The 15,366-nt window shown below is 38.0% G+C and overlaps 1 protein-coding gene across 1 annotated transcript; it reads left to right on the top strand.

Moving 5' to 3' along the window:
* The first annotated feature begins 2,557 nt into the window (after positions 1 to 2,557).
* Positions 2,558 to 8,562, top strand: LOC107431556 (disease resistance protein RPV1). Its single transcript, XM_048463614.2, has 6 exons — positions 2,558 to 2,699; positions 2,804 to 3,308; positions 3,907 to 4,999; positions 5,129 to 5,491; positions 6,686 to 7,525; positions 7,640 to 8,562. The coding sequence occupies exons 2-6, from the start codon at positions 2,824 to 2,826 to the stop codon at positions 8,132 to 8,134; spliced, it is 3,276 nt and encodes a 1,091-aa protein (XP_048319571.2). The 5' UTR covers positions 2,558 to 2,699; positions 2,804 to 2,823; the 3' UTR covers positions 8,135 to 8,562.
* Positions 8,563 to 15,366: the final 6,804 nt, after the last annotated feature.

Here is a 15,366-nt window from a genome sequence, read left to right as displayed (position 1 = left end):
GGGACGGGGTGTTACATATAGTGTCACTATTTGACTTCATAGTTCCTTATGTTTTTTTGTTATGTTAACATTTTCTGTTGTAGTTTTGTTTAGTAAACATATTTTGAAAACATTTTTGCTGTTGTTTTGAGCCAGAATTTGTAATAATTGTTTATGGTACGGCATTAATCTCTATGTATTTTGTACACCACTTGCTTTAAGAGATTATATATATTTCATTACCTATATTGATAATTTACTTCTATTATGGATATGTTGAGATTGTTAGTGAGAAATTAGATTTCTTGGTGTGTGATAATTGTTGGACAATTATCAAATGAATCCAACTCTTGAGATGCTAGAATTTTTATAGTAGATAAAATCAAAGGAAGTTTTGTAGCTGTTGTGTTTGTTAGTGTAGTAATCAGATGGTCTTAAAAGAGAAAATTTTCGACTGTTAGAGTTGGTGACCGAAATTCTTGTTGACCCGACATGAAAAGCTTGCGGTGCGACCTGTTTGGTGAATTTATTTAGAGGGAAAAAATGGGGCTCTATGGTGGTAGTAGAGATCGAGGGTCGATACGGACCTTTCCAATTTTTAAGTTTATTCTATCTATGCAATATATATATATATATATATATATATATATATATATATATATATATATATATATATATTTTTGGGGGTTTTGGACGTATTGAGTTTTTTTACACTCTATTTGCTCACCTTTTGTACCAATTTTCATCAATAAAAGTTTGCCTTTATTTGCCTGTGTTTTTTTCCTGTTAAGGGTTTTCTACGTAAATCGATGTGTGTTTTGTTTTTCTTCTTCTATTGCTATTGTTTTGTTCTATTTTTCGCAACATTAGCAATGAGTATGACTTAAAAGCATAGAAATTATAAGATCCAAGGTATATATATACATATGATATTTCTGAATTCTTTGTGATGCATTGCATATATATGGCTTTGCATATCTATATCCAGTTGAGCATTTTTTGTTATCTTGCTGAGTAAAATCTCTCAAACATTTTGTATTTCGAAGGCTTTTTCTGGTTGCTTTGAGCATTTATACTCTACAAAGTGCAAATAGAATGTATGTTAACTATCCTGGTTCTTTTCTCTTTCGAGTGTTTGATAAAATACGTTTGAATGAGTAATTTTTGTGTATCGGTGTCATTCTAGTACTTTTATAGTATACTAAGCATGACATCTGTTTTCAAATGGTGATAATGTCAGTTTGTTTTTGTTTCTCATTTGAATTATTTTTCAATCAGCCTTACAAATAGAGATCCAAAGCAATGACATTGTTCAATTACTTAGCATTTTCTTGAGTTTTGTCTAACTTTTTTGATCTTCAAGTAAAACATCAAGGACAAACAAAAATTTCAACCAAGACAAATACTTAAGAAAGGAGAGAATTGAATCAATATGATAATAAAAAATACTGAATTGCTTCTACAATATTGACTATATAATATATATACATAGATTAAGGATAATATTTCAGACTCTTAAGTGATGCGAAAGAGCTACTATAAAGAATAATGGAAGGTTACATATATATAGTGTCATTGCTCTACTTCACATTTCTATATGGTTTTTGTCATGTTAACAGTTTCCATTGTAGCTAATTTATTTTGTGAATATATTTTTCAATTTTATAGGATTTGGTAAGAGCTCATTTTTGCTGTTGTTTTCAGTAAAGTTTTGTACTTCTCATAAGGATCACTCTCCTTTGCTATTCGCTCTGCTTTTTCGTACTAGCAGCAAAATTTGACAAATTTAGTGATAGTTGTTGTCGACAGGTTTGTTTTTGGTGAGCTAGTGGGAAAATTATGTGATGAATTCAACTCTTGAAATGTTAGGATTTATGTAGTAGACAAAATGAAAGGTTGTTTGATACCTAAGTGCTTGTTAGCGTAGCAATTACATGGTCTTGAGGAGAAAATATTCAGCAATTAGTATGACTTAGGAGCATAGAAAATACATTATCCAAGGTCTTAATACTTCTCTTCCATTTAATTTTTTAACTCTTCAGTATGGAAAAACAATAAGGCTATTTATGCCACTCCATATGTTTTGTCAAACAGAGTTTGAAAGATTGAATAAATATTGCTTCTTAATGCTTTTTTAAATATTTTGGTATTTAATTTTTCTATCAAATTGTTTGTAATTTGCTTATTTTAAATAGTTTTTGTGTTAGTTAATGATAACTAGCTTATTATGCATTTCCAATGATTATAAAATTAAAAAAAATTAAAATGTAAATATCAAATTAAAAACTATTTTAAAATAAATTTTTTTTCTTAAGTTTTTTTAGTTGATTGAAATGAGGAACAAACTCTAACCAATAGTAAATGACATTTGAAGTGACAAACTACACAGAAGAAAAACATAAATGACCAAAACCTAATGTATTACTAAATTCAACACCTTATTAATTTATATTGGAAGGTGTAATGCAATGATAGGATACCGACTAATAAAGTCTTTATCACAACATGTTGGCTGATAAATTTAACACGGCTTCCAAGTCCTTTTTCCCATGTTCTTCTCTCCTCCATAATAGAGAGTGAGAGAAACACAGCGTTTTGGGCAACTGATCGGGAAGACGGTTTTGGTGGTGTGGGTAGACCACCTGTAGGAAAAAAAACAAGGAGAGAGCGAAACCGCATCGAAGAGAACCTAGCTGCAGCAACGTCGTTGGAGGATAAAGGTATGGGTAATAGAGGCACATGTAGTTAGCTTAACTCAAGACCAAGCTTCCATTCAATTTGTTACTAATTAATTTATAATTACTTAATTTGCTTGTGGATTCAGAGTTTCTGCAGGTTATAAACATGGATTCTTCTTCTTCTTCTTCTTCATATTCTTCTCGAGAAAAGTATGATGTATTTCTCAGTTTCAGGGGTGAGGACACCCGTGATGGTTTTACTGGTCATCTTTATCATTCTCTGGATCAAAAGCATATCTTGATTTTCAAAGATGATGAAAACCTTGAAAGTGGCCATAGAATTTCTGAAATCATGGAGGCCATTAAGGAATCTAAGATTTGCATAATAGTTTTCTCTCAAGACTTTGCATCTTCCACATCGTGTTTGGATGAAGTGGTTCGCATACTCGAATGCAAGAGAAATGGGAATGATGTTATACCCATTTTTTATGGCATAGAACCATCTGTTGTACGAAAACAGCAGGAGGGTTATGCAGAAGCATTTGCTAAACATGAACAACGTTTTAGAGACAGAAGGGAGAAGGTGCAGCAGTGGAGGGATGCTCTTGAAGAAGTGGCTGATATTAGGGGTTATGATTCAAACGACATCAGGTAACTTTCTGTCTTATTAATTTATAATATATATATATATATATATGTATAAACCATGCAATGTGTTTACTGTTTAATTTCAGGGTGTTAAATCCAGGGCTCTAAGTGATGAGAATTTAAGCTAAGGTCTAAGTGGTGTATATTTGTCAAACCTCCAAGTGGTCGTTGATACTTCCCCTTTTATATATTTTACTAAAAAGCGAAAACAGTTGACAACAAAATTTCCTTATTACAGCTATACATAATATATTGAATAAAATTTAAATCATCTAAATATATTCCTAAGATATATTGAGCATTCCTATTTATTTCTTTTAAATTCCAAAATTTATATCGATGATCCTTTGTTTCTAAAGTAGTGTGTATTTGTCAAACCTCCAAGAGTTTGACGATATTCCCCTATTTTATATTTTACTAAAAACTTAAAGCGGTTAATAACAAACTTTCCTAATTACAACCATATATAATATATTTATTTCATCCAAAAAAAAAAAAATATTATTGAATTAAGATTTATATCTATGTCTTTTAAATTCCTAAATTTATATCAATGATGCTCTGTTTCTTACAATTTGTATTTGATTTCTTCATTTGCTAGGCCTGAGTACAAGTTTATTGAAAAAATTGTTAAAGATGTTTTGTTGAAATTGTCTAAATACGTATCAACAAATGATCATTTCAAGAGGCACTTGATTGGAATTGAAAAACCTATGAAGGAAATTGAAGGATTGTTATCCATTGGCTCAATGAATGTTCGCATCATAGGTCTTTATGGCATGGGGGGCATTGGAAAAACCACCCTTGCATGTGCTATTTTTCAAACCTTCTGTCGTCATTTCGAAAGTTATTGCTTTCTTAATGATGTTAGAGAAGAATCTGCAAGACATGGAATAAATCATTTGAGAGAGAAACTTCTTTTTGAGCTGTTCAAAGATAAAACTTTTCTGAACATGGAATCAACTGCTATTCAAGACAGATGCCTCCGTACAAGGGTCCTTATTGTTTTAGATGATTTGGATGCAATATTCCAATTAAACAAATTATTACCTAAAGTGTGTACCTTTGGTGATGGAAGTAGAATTATTGTCACAACCAGAGATGCACAAGTGCTTAAGTCAAGGGCAGATAAACTTTACGAGGTTAAGAGGTTAAATGATTTTGATGCCCTTATGCTTTTTCGCTTGCATGCTTTTGGACAAAATTCTGATCTTCCAGGATATGAAGCTTTATCAAAATGTGCATCAGATTATGCACATGGCAATCCATTGGCTCTTGAAGTCTTGGGTTCTTCCCTTTACTCCAAAAGCATAAAAGAATGGGAAAGTGCATTGGATAAGTTGAAAACAGATCAAGACAGGAACATACAAAAAGTGTTGAAAATAAGTTATGATGGATTAGGTGACAAAGGCATCCAGGGCATATTTCTCGACATTGCTTGCTTCTTCGATGGTGAAGTTGACAGAGAATATGTGGAAAGTATACTACACCGCAGTAAGCGTTCTGACGCGACAATAGGTATAAGTGTTCTCATTGATAAATCCTTAATAATTGAATGCCAAAACAAATTGTCCATGCATGATTTACTACGACAAATGGGTAAGGCTATTGTTTGTGATGAAAACAAAGACCCTGGACAACGTAGTAGGCTGTGGAATGCTAAAGATGTTAGCTACGTATTGGAAAGAAGTACGGTAAGTGCAAATTAATTACTACATTTTCTTGTTTGTATAAATATTCTAGTTAATAAATTTCCTTTTTTTTTTTTAAATTTTTTTATAAATATATTGTGTCCTTATCTATAACATTGGGTTGATTTTTAGGGAAGCTCTGAAGTTGAAGGCATATTATTGAATCAGTCTGAACTTAGAAAGGATGTAAATGTGAAGCCTATATCATTTTCAAAGATGTACTATCTACGACTACTTAGAATGCATTGTGATGACAGATTTTGCAGTGGAGATATATTCTACGAGAAATTAGGATGGGGCCCCTACAATAGAGAAGTGTGCAAAAAAATATATCTTCCACTTGAAGGTTTAGAGTTTCTTTCTGAAGAGCTAAGATATCTTCAGTGGGATTCATATCCTTTAAAAGATTTTCCACCAAATTTTAGTCCAGAAAATCTTGTTGAACTTGTTATGCGTGATAGCCAACTTGTGGAGCTACTTTGGAATGAAAATCAGGTATGCATATATATATATATATATATATACACACTAAAAAACATGCCAACCCTCATCATAAAAAATGCCGCTCACATCAGAAAATATGTTGTGGGATGAAAGCTTATTGTCTAATGTGAAATAGCGTTTTTTATGATGGGGGTCTGGCCATGGACGGACCTAGGTAAGGTTGAGGGGCATGTGCCCCCTCAATTTTTTTTTTAAAAAAAAATTTAATTTATAAAATTTATCGGAATTTACAATTTAATCCTTCAAAATGTAGATCTCTTCTCCAAATTTGTCCCATTTTAACATTTTCCTTTCTAGAAGTTAAAATCCTGTTAATCCAATCCATTAGCGCATATTATCTCTACTAAAAATGATATTATTTAACATCAATATTTATAAATTTCTTACCTTTAATAGAAATTTTCACTATTTTAGTTAAATTTTCACTTTTCTAATTTTGTTGTGAATTCAAGTTTTAGTTAATAAATTATAGACAATAAAAGTCTTAAATTTAACTTTTTTCAATTTTTTTTTAATTTTTTTTTTTGTTTTTGAAAGATCATAAAAAAATGCATTACTAGATATAAAAAATACAAGCAACTTGTTGGAGAGTAGGACACATACAAGGTTGTTACACTTCCAACCAAGATTCATAAATAGACAATGATAGAGAATGCTTAGCTAATATAATATGTGAGTTGCCATATTAGCAGTCCTAGGAGTAAACATAGAAACCAGAGTAATGACTTAGCATACTTCTAATATCCGTTACAATAAAACACCCATCCCCATATAATCACCTGTGTCATAAATTAATCGTATGGCTTCCTTAGATTTATAAGCCAAACCACCACCAAAGAAAACAATATCAGTACAGGAAACTCCGTGACCAAAGGCGAATATAGAACAGGAAACGGCTTAGCTAAAGCATATTACATTCCTTGACTGTCTCAATTAACAACACCAGTTGAATATGAAAAAAGCTATTGATTACCCTACTTTTTCATATAATATAAGTAGTTATATTATTGATATAATTTACCCAAAAAAAAATTATATTATTGATATATGATGGTGCCACTCTCACTATATTTTCTGGCTCCATCACCGGGTCTAGCGTGTTTTTTAGCAAAATTGTATACATGTTGTTGTATTAAATATGTAGTAGTGTTTAACTATTAAAGTCTGTTTTTTTGTCTGTTGCAGCCAGTTGAGAAGTTGAAGAAGATGGATCTTAGTTATTCTGAGCACCTTATTCAAATACCAAACTTGTGTGGGGCTATAAATCTTGAAAGCATAAATCTTCAAGGGTGTATAAGTTTGGTTCAAGTTCCTTCATGTTTTAAGAATCTGGACAAGCTTGAGCTACTAGATTTGAGTGATTGTGAGAATCTGAAAGATGGCATGGAAAATCTTCCATTGAATATAAGGGAGTTGAAATTGTGTAGGACAGCAATAGAAGAATTGCCCTCATCAGTTAGGTCTCTCTTGGGTCTATTAGATTTGGATATGAGTGGCTGCAATAATCTGAAATATGGGATGGAAAGTCTTCCATTGAATTTAAAGAAGTTAAGATTGTGCGGGACAGCAATACAAGTAGTGCCATCATCAATTGGGTGTCTCATGGGTCTCTCACATTTAGATTTGTATAATTGCAAAAGACTTAAATGTCTACCGAAAAGCATTTGGAAGTTGAAATCACTGGGATGGCTGGATCTTTCTAATTGCCCAAATCTGATCGAGCTTGAGGATTGTACAAGTTCATCTCTTCGATATTTGAAAATAAGTGGTTGTACGGGATTGAGATCAATAATTGAGCTTCCATCGTCTTTAACTTGTTTGGATGCAAATAACTGCTCATCGCTGGAGACAATATCAAGTTGGAGGACCCCAACGGCACAAGATTATGACCCCCAAGTTCAACATAAAAATAATAAAAGTAAAGGGGAAATTTATAATTTTGAGCAATGTCTAAAATTGGATGACAACACACGTAACAACGTTTTTACTAATGTTGCACGCCGTAGAATTTTGTCTGCTCAGGATGTATGTATATATATATATATTAATATATTTGTATTTATATTTTTTTCTATCTCCCTGTAAAATACATATCTAATTTGTGCACTGGCTTGACTAATATATCTCCATGTGGTACAGGATATTTCATATCTGGAAATGGTGTACCCGGGAAGTGAAATCCTATGGGGGTTCAGCTATCGAGCTCTTTATGGAAACTCATTTATCCAGCTTCCTCCAAAATTGTTTAATATTAATGATTCCCGCTTCAAATTTGTCTTTTGCGCTGTTTTTGTGTTTAAAATATCTAGGCCGGAAACTAAAATCCGATTCAGATTCAATTTCACGACCAGCATGTACAGTAGCGTCCGCGGTTCTTTCAATTATGAAGATTCTTGCACGCTTCAAGTCAATAACAACTCAGAGCATGTCATAGTTAGGTATGCGACTATCGATTTGAGACATGTATTTGGGGTAAACTGGTCCTCCGTTTGTAGAATGGTCACCGGGGCTTCTTTCCATGTGTTTATGGAGCAAGAAAAATCAGTCAATTGGAAGATCAAACAGTTTGGGTTCGAGTTGGCAAATACGTGGGGTGCAAGCAATATTCTAAAGGTCAAGAGACCGTGGAACTAGGGGGACCTTAGATACGGTGAAGACTGTGACTCTATTTGGACCAGGGTGCAAGCAATTGCTACTTTGATGAAGGTGCAAGCAGTATTCTAAAAGGTATAAACTGGTGGGATGTAAGTGGGCCCACGCTTACATCCCAGGGTTCAAGCAGTGTCTATATTGACCAGCTTACAAGTAGTGTTAACCATCCTAAATCGTGGTGGGGGGGGGGAAAAAAAAATTGGGTCAATCGTACTTTGATCAGGGGTGGAAATTGCAAGAAGATGTGAGAAAAGACAAGTCAACAGTCTAATAATGCAAGGTGCAAGTAAAAGTGGTAGACCGTTTTGTGAACGTTTGTGGTCAATAATCCCCTAATAGATACCACATGATCCTCACATTAAGTTCAAAGAAAATCAAAGTAAATTTTTATAAGGTAAATCATTTTACATTATTATCATTACAAAATTTATAAAGATTATCTTTTGAATCCTACACAGATTTATAAAAGGTAATTGAAAAGAAATGAAAACCATTCATTCTATTGAATATTGATATTGATATTTAATTGTCGTTGGATTTTCGTTTTGACCCAAGTACTAAAGCGGTAAAGGATTTCTACCATTATTATTATTGCTTTTTCACATTTTTGTTTTCCTGGTACTAAAAACCTTATCCTTAGCGTTTGATTTACTAGTGAGAAAATTAGACAACAAAAACAGTACATACCTATGATATTTCTGAATTCTCTATGATGCATTACATATGGCTCTGCATAAAGTTGAGAATTTTTGGTTATCTTTCCAAGTAAAATCTCCTAAACAATTTTTTTTTTTTTATTTCAAAGGCTTTTTCTGGTTGCTTGGAGCATATACACTCTACATGTCAGGACCCGTCCAAAGTTCCCCACCGGAACCCTAGACAAGCCCTGATCCCAGGGAAACCCTACCGGACCCTTCTGTGGAAGATCCGGCAGAACCTCCCCTAAGGGATGGACTTACCACAAAATTTCCTGCACTGAAAACACACTTCTATAATTGTTCCCTTATTCCTCCCACAGTACGACGAACTGGTTCCACAAATTTCAGCACTCCAAAATAAAAATACAGTAATCCAGTGCAATACAAATACATAAGTGTCCCATACAGTATACAGAGCTTTATGAAGTACTACAAAATATAGAATACAGCAAAAGTGAAAGAAATATTACAACTGCAGTAAAAGAAGAACAAGGTACTGCGCGAACAAATACAGCGAGGAAGATCAAGTCCGCTCCGAGTGAACACCGACAACCTGGTACCTAGAGGAACGGAATTTAAGAGTGTGAGATGCTAATCATCTCAGTGAGCGACCCTACTACTCTACACTATCATACCACGGTAATAGGTATATAAATAATAATTATTTGGAAATAATAATTTCTCTCAAAACCCTTACAATTCTCTCAGTTGGAAAGGTTCCCCTTTTAAAACATTTTCACAAAACCCTTTATTCATATTTCCCGAAAACCAAGACATCAATTAAATACCAGAAGCGGTAACAATTATATTTTTAATTCTAATTCAGTTTCCAAACATTTTATTTTTAAAACACAGTTCTGAAAATCATTTGATGCACCCACTATATACCAGTGGCGCCAACAGTACCAAGCATCCCAAGGTACCGCCAGACATGAGGTTATAGAAAGAAACCGGCATACGGTCGCGTGGCGTCCCACTGCGCCGCTGCTAACCTGGTGTCCCGGCCAATGGGGGGTGGCCGCCCTCTCCGATGGCATCCACAGGACACCCTCATAATATCAACCGCGCGCTACTCACACCCACCTGCGCGCTAATCACAACCGTGTGCACACTAACCATATCACATATACCATATCACATAATCAGAACACCAGTACGTGCACGGTGCATCTAAAAATCATAAAATCCATAATTTAAATCATAAAACAAATTTCACATTTTTCATAAGCATAGCGGGCATAATCCATCCGCTTGAACCGGGAAATTCTCCACAATTTCCTTATAATTAATACCATAAATCCCAAGATTTTCAAATCCACCAACTCCCAAATCCATCAATTCAAATATCCACATTTTTCCAAGCGTAAATAATTTCTCGAAATATCATAATCAAATCTCATAATATTCCACGGGCATATTTTATAAAAATTGAAATCACAAACATAACCAAATATTTTCCTTGAAATATTTGAAATTCAAATCGTGCCCAATTTAACATTAAAACCACACCAATTTCAAAATCCTCAAAACCATAAATTAATTTCACATGGCATAAATTGGTGAAATACACATTTTTTTTTTTAAATCCGATAAATTCACAAATAATTCCACCATAAATCAAATAAATATTTGGCACATAAAAATTAAATTCCAAATATTTAAATCACACATAATATATTCACCAATTAAATTTCCCAAAATTAAATTGAAGGTGGGTCACTCACCTTGTGCACGTATCTCAATCAAGATCCTCCGCAGGATCGACTCCGCTACTTGCACGTGCAACTAAAACATCCACAGTACCAAAACCACAAATATTAATATTTTATTCGGGTAATCCCCAAATGGGTACCCGGGGAGCGAACACCAAACGATAACTAAAATTTACGAATTATATACCGAATCGAAGCTCGAGTGATGCTAATCACAGATCCGGTCTTAATTTCCGATGATCGTACCTGACGGGGTCGGAATTTTATCGGGAGGCTTTTCGGGTTTCGGCTCCGCAATTCTCCCAAACCGTCGCGAATTGGTGGAAACGGAAGTCGGATTTGGGTTCAGGAGGTCGAACACTGCGGACTGGAGCTGGCCGGAATTTTCGGGGTACTTGCCGGAACAGTAATTTCCGGCGGGCCGCCACGTCACCGGCAACCGTCGCCGGAACAGTAATTTCCGACGGTGGCCGTTTGCTGTGAAATTTTGCAGATTTGTAGATCGTGAGGAGAGCAATCCAACGGGACCGACGGTGAGCAAAACGGAGGTCGGACGGCGGAGAAATCACCGTTTGAAGATTTTCGACCCCTCGCCGGAAAACGCTCCGATCCCGGCGCGTCGGTGGTCCGATGGCCGTGATTTTTGGTGGGTAGGCCGGACTTGAGGAGAGGATGCTGGGTGTATGGCGCGTGTACTGTATATTGGCCGGAATAGTGCCGATTCGCGGTGGCCGGCGGTGGAGGGGAAAAATCGCCGCCAAACTTCGGACGTCCGATCCGGGCGCGTCCGGCGGCCGTTCGCAGTGAAATTTGGAGGTTTTGCCGGAAATGAGGTGGGCAAGCTTTCTGTCCGGTGCATGTACAGTAACTCGGCCGGAACAGTGGCAAAATCCGGTGGCCGGCGGTGGCTCTCTCTCTCTCTCTTTCTCTCTCTTCTCTCTCTTTCTCTCTCTTCCCCGAGAGTTTTTCAAAATTAAAACCCTGCGTGACACTGTTCATGCCACGTGGACCAATCAGAAACTGACACGTGGCATTTCACTGTTCACGACCCAAAAACATTAAAATAATACGGTATCCGGTAAACTTCAAACGTCCATAACTTTTTAACCGGATGTCCGATTTAAGCGTGCCGCTAGTCTATGAACTCGTATCGACGAGTACTTTACAACCATACAAGAGTCAACTCACAATTACATCACAAGAAAAAGTCAACTCCCGGCACCTTTTAGACAGTTTACACTTCAACTTGTTTTGCCCATAACTTTCAAACCGTAGCTCCGTTTTTGACGTGCTACTAGTCTACGAACTCAGGGCGTCATGCACTTCGCCACGGTACCCTGGTCAACTCGAAATTCCCACCGAGTCAAAAAGTCAACTTTTGACCCCTTCGGTCAACGGTCAACGGTCAACCTCGGTCAACGTGCACGGATTCCGGTGCGATTCGGGACGGGGTGTTACAGCCTTCCCCCCTTACAAAAATTTCGTCCTCGAAATTTCCGCACGTCACTGGAACAGATACGGGTACTGCTCACGCATCTGTGCTTCGGGTTCCCACGTTGCTTCCTTGACCAAGTGGTTCCGCCATAAGACCTTAACTAGAGGAATAGTCTTGTTGCATAGCGTGCGTTCCTCGCGATCCAAAATCTGTACTGGCTGCTCCACATACGAAAGATCTTCCCTTATCTCTATATCCGGACTCTCGAGTACGTGCGAAGGGTCTGCAATATACTTCCGTAGCATCGACACATGAAACATGTTGTGTACTCGAGCTAGCTCTTCCGGTAACGCCAACCTATACGCCACCGGGCCAATCCTCTCCGTAACCTCGTAAGGCCCAATATAACGAGGACCCAACTTACCTCGTCGTCCAAAACGTACTACTCCTTTCCATGGAGATAGTTTTAGGAATACCCAATCTCCTACCTCGAATTCCAAATCCTTTCTACGCACATCGGCGTAACTCTTCTGTCTATCTTGGGCAACCTTCAATCGATCCCTAACGATCTTCACCTTGTCCAAGGTCATCCTTAAATACTCAGATCCGACCGCATTAGTTGTTGCAAGGAGCCTCTCTTCTCCTACCTCACTCCAACACAAAGGTGTCCGACACTGCCTCCCATATAAAGCTTCATACGGGGACATTCCAGTACTCGCTTGATAACTGTTGTTGTAGACAAACTCTATCAGTGGCAGTTGTTCATCCCAGCTACCGCTAAATTGCATAATGCAAGACCTTAGCATGTCTTCTAATGTCTGGATTGTGCGCTCTGCTTGTCCATCAGATTGTGGGTGAAAAGCGGTGCTGTAGTTAAGTCTTGCTCCTAGTGCATCAGCCAACTTCCGCCATAGTCGTGAAGTAAAGCGCGGATCTCGATCGGAGACGATGGCTAACGGTACTCCATGAAGACTTACAATGCGTTGCACGAACAACTGGGCTAACTTCTCGGGCGAAAAACGTTCTCGTACCGGTAGGAAGTGTGCCGACTTGGTGAGACGATCAATGATTACCCAAATGCCGTCGTACCTTCTAGGTGTGGAAGGAAGCTTGAATACGAAGTCCATGTTGAGTTCTTCCCACTTCCACACGGGAATCGGTAAAGGTTGGAGTAGTCCCGAAGGCTTCTGTCTTTCTGCTTTCACTTGTTGACAAATCAAACACTTTGATACAAAGTCTGCCACTTCTCTCTTCATACCAATCCACCAATAATACTTAACAAGCGTCCGATACATCTTGGTACTCCCAGGATGCATCGCATACATCGAGCTATGCGCCTCCTCCAAAATCTCCTTCTTGAGTCCTGGGATATCCGGAACGCAAAGTCGTCCTTTATACACGAGGGCTCCATCCCTCCTTATGGAAAATTCCGGATCAAGACCTTCTTGTACCTTGCCCTTAATTGTCCTCAACTTAGGATCTTCCATTTGGGTCTCTACTATACGATCCACCAACACCGGTCGTACCTGGAAGCTAGCCATGAGAACTCCTGAAGGATGCATATGCATTAACACCCCCATCTTCTTCAACTCCACCATGAGAGGTAGTTAGATGACTTGGATGTGAGCAAGGGATCCAGTAGCCTTCCTACTCAAAGCATCTGCCACTACATTCGCCTTACCCGGGTGATAGTCAATCACACAGTCATAATCCTTTAACAACTCCATCCATCGCCTTTGCCTCATATTTAACTCCTTCTGAGTGAAAATATACTTGAGGCTCTTGTGGTCGGTATAGATTTGGCACGTGGCCCCATACAAGTAGTGCCTCCACTTCTTTAGAGCAAAGACTACCGCCGCCAATTCTAAGTCGTGCGTAGGGTAATTCTGTTCGTGCTGCTTCAATTGCCGAGATGCATACGCTACCACCCTTTGATTCTGCATTAGCACGCAACCCAACCCTTGATGGGATGCATCACAATAAACTTCAAAACCTTCATTCCCATCAGGTAAAGTTAAAACAGGTGCGGATGTCAACTTTTGCTTCAACTCCTGAAAACTCTGTTCACACCTGTCCGTCCAACTAAGTTCAACATTCTTTCGGGTCAATCTATGAAGCGGCCCGGCAATCCTTGAAAACCCTTCAATAAAACGACGGTAGTAACCCGCTAATCCAAGAAAACTTCGTACCTCCCTCACAGTGGTAGGGCGCTCCCAACTCAACACTGCCTTTACCTTATCAGGGTCCACATAGATACCTTCTGCCGACACGATATGTCCGAGAAAACCCACTTGATTCAACCAGAATTCACACTTGTCGAATTTAGCATATAGCTGATGCTGCCTTAGAGTTTGGAGCACTCTCTTCAAATGCCTCACGTGCTCTTCTTGGCTCCTTGAATAGATCAGAATGTCATCGATAAATACAATGACAAAATGATCCAAGTACGGACGAAACACCCTATTCATCAAGTCCATGAAAGTTGCTGGGGCATTGGTGAGTCCGAACGACATCACTAGGAATTCATAATGTCCGTACCTCGTCCTAAAGGCAGTCTTAGGAATGTCCGACTCTCGGATCCTTAACTGATGGTATCCCGACCTCAAGTCGATCTTGGAGAACACCTTGGCACCTTGGAGTTGGTCGAATAGATCATCTATCCTTGGCAACGGATAGCGATTAGGAATGGTGACCTTATTAAGTTGTCGGTAGTCTATACACAGCCTTAGACTACCATCCTTTTTCTTTACAAACAAAACTGGGGCTCCCCACGGCGATATACTTGGTCTAATAAACCCCTTATCTACCAAATCTTGCAACTGGACCTTTAGCTCCCTTAACTCCGCTGGAGCCATCCGATACGGTGGTAGAGAAATAGGCACGGTGCCTGGAATCAATTCAATGGGAAAGTCAACTTCCCTTTCCGGAGGCAATCCTGGTAACTCCTCAGGAAACACGTCCGAGAAATCCCTCACAACGGGCATGTCTTCCAACCTGACCCCACTTACTCGGGTATCTATCACATGAGCCAAATACCCCTGGCAACCTTTATTCAGTAGCTTCTTGGCGGTAAGGGTAGATATCAACCTCGGTAAGGGCCTTCCAACTCCTCCACGGAATACTACTTCTGGCAACCCTGGCCTCCTGAATGTAACTTCCTTGCTGAAACAGTCTACAGATGCATGGTTCCTTGCCAACCAATCCATGCCCAAAATTACATCAAGTCCGGACAGATCCAACAGGATCAAGTCCGCCTCCATCATTTGATCTTCGATGCAGAAGAAACATTCCTTGATTAACTGGCTAGGCCACAAGGATTCTCCTGTAGGAGTGGCTATCTCTACTAGACATTCTAAAGGAGTAGGGGTC

This window comes from Ziziphus jujuba, chromosome 6 (assembly GCF_031755915.1).
Source record: "Ziziphus jujuba cultivar Dongzao chromosome 6, ASM3175591v1".
In the NCBI taxonomy this organism is placed as follows: domain Eukaryota; kingdom Viridiplantae; phylum Streptophyta; class Magnoliopsida; order Rosales; family Rhamnaceae; genus Ziziphus; species Ziziphus jujuba.
The sequence above is the reverse complement of the archived record's forward strand: the minus strand, read 5'-3'. Positions and strand labels throughout refer to the sequence as shown.

Coding starts and splice junctions, on each gene's coding strand:
- LOC107431556 (XM_048463614.2), top strand. CDS start 2,824: ATGGATTCTTCTTCTTCTTCTTCTTCATATTCTTCTCGAGAAAAGTAT. Junction 3,309..3,906: donor TATGATTCAAACGACATCAG/GTAACTTTCTGT, acceptor TTCATTTGCTAG/GCCTGAGTACAAGTTTATTG. Junction 5,000..5,128: donor ACGTATTGGAAAGAAGTACG/GTAAGTGCAAAT, acceptor GTTGATTTTTAG/GGAAGCTCTGAAGTTGAAGG.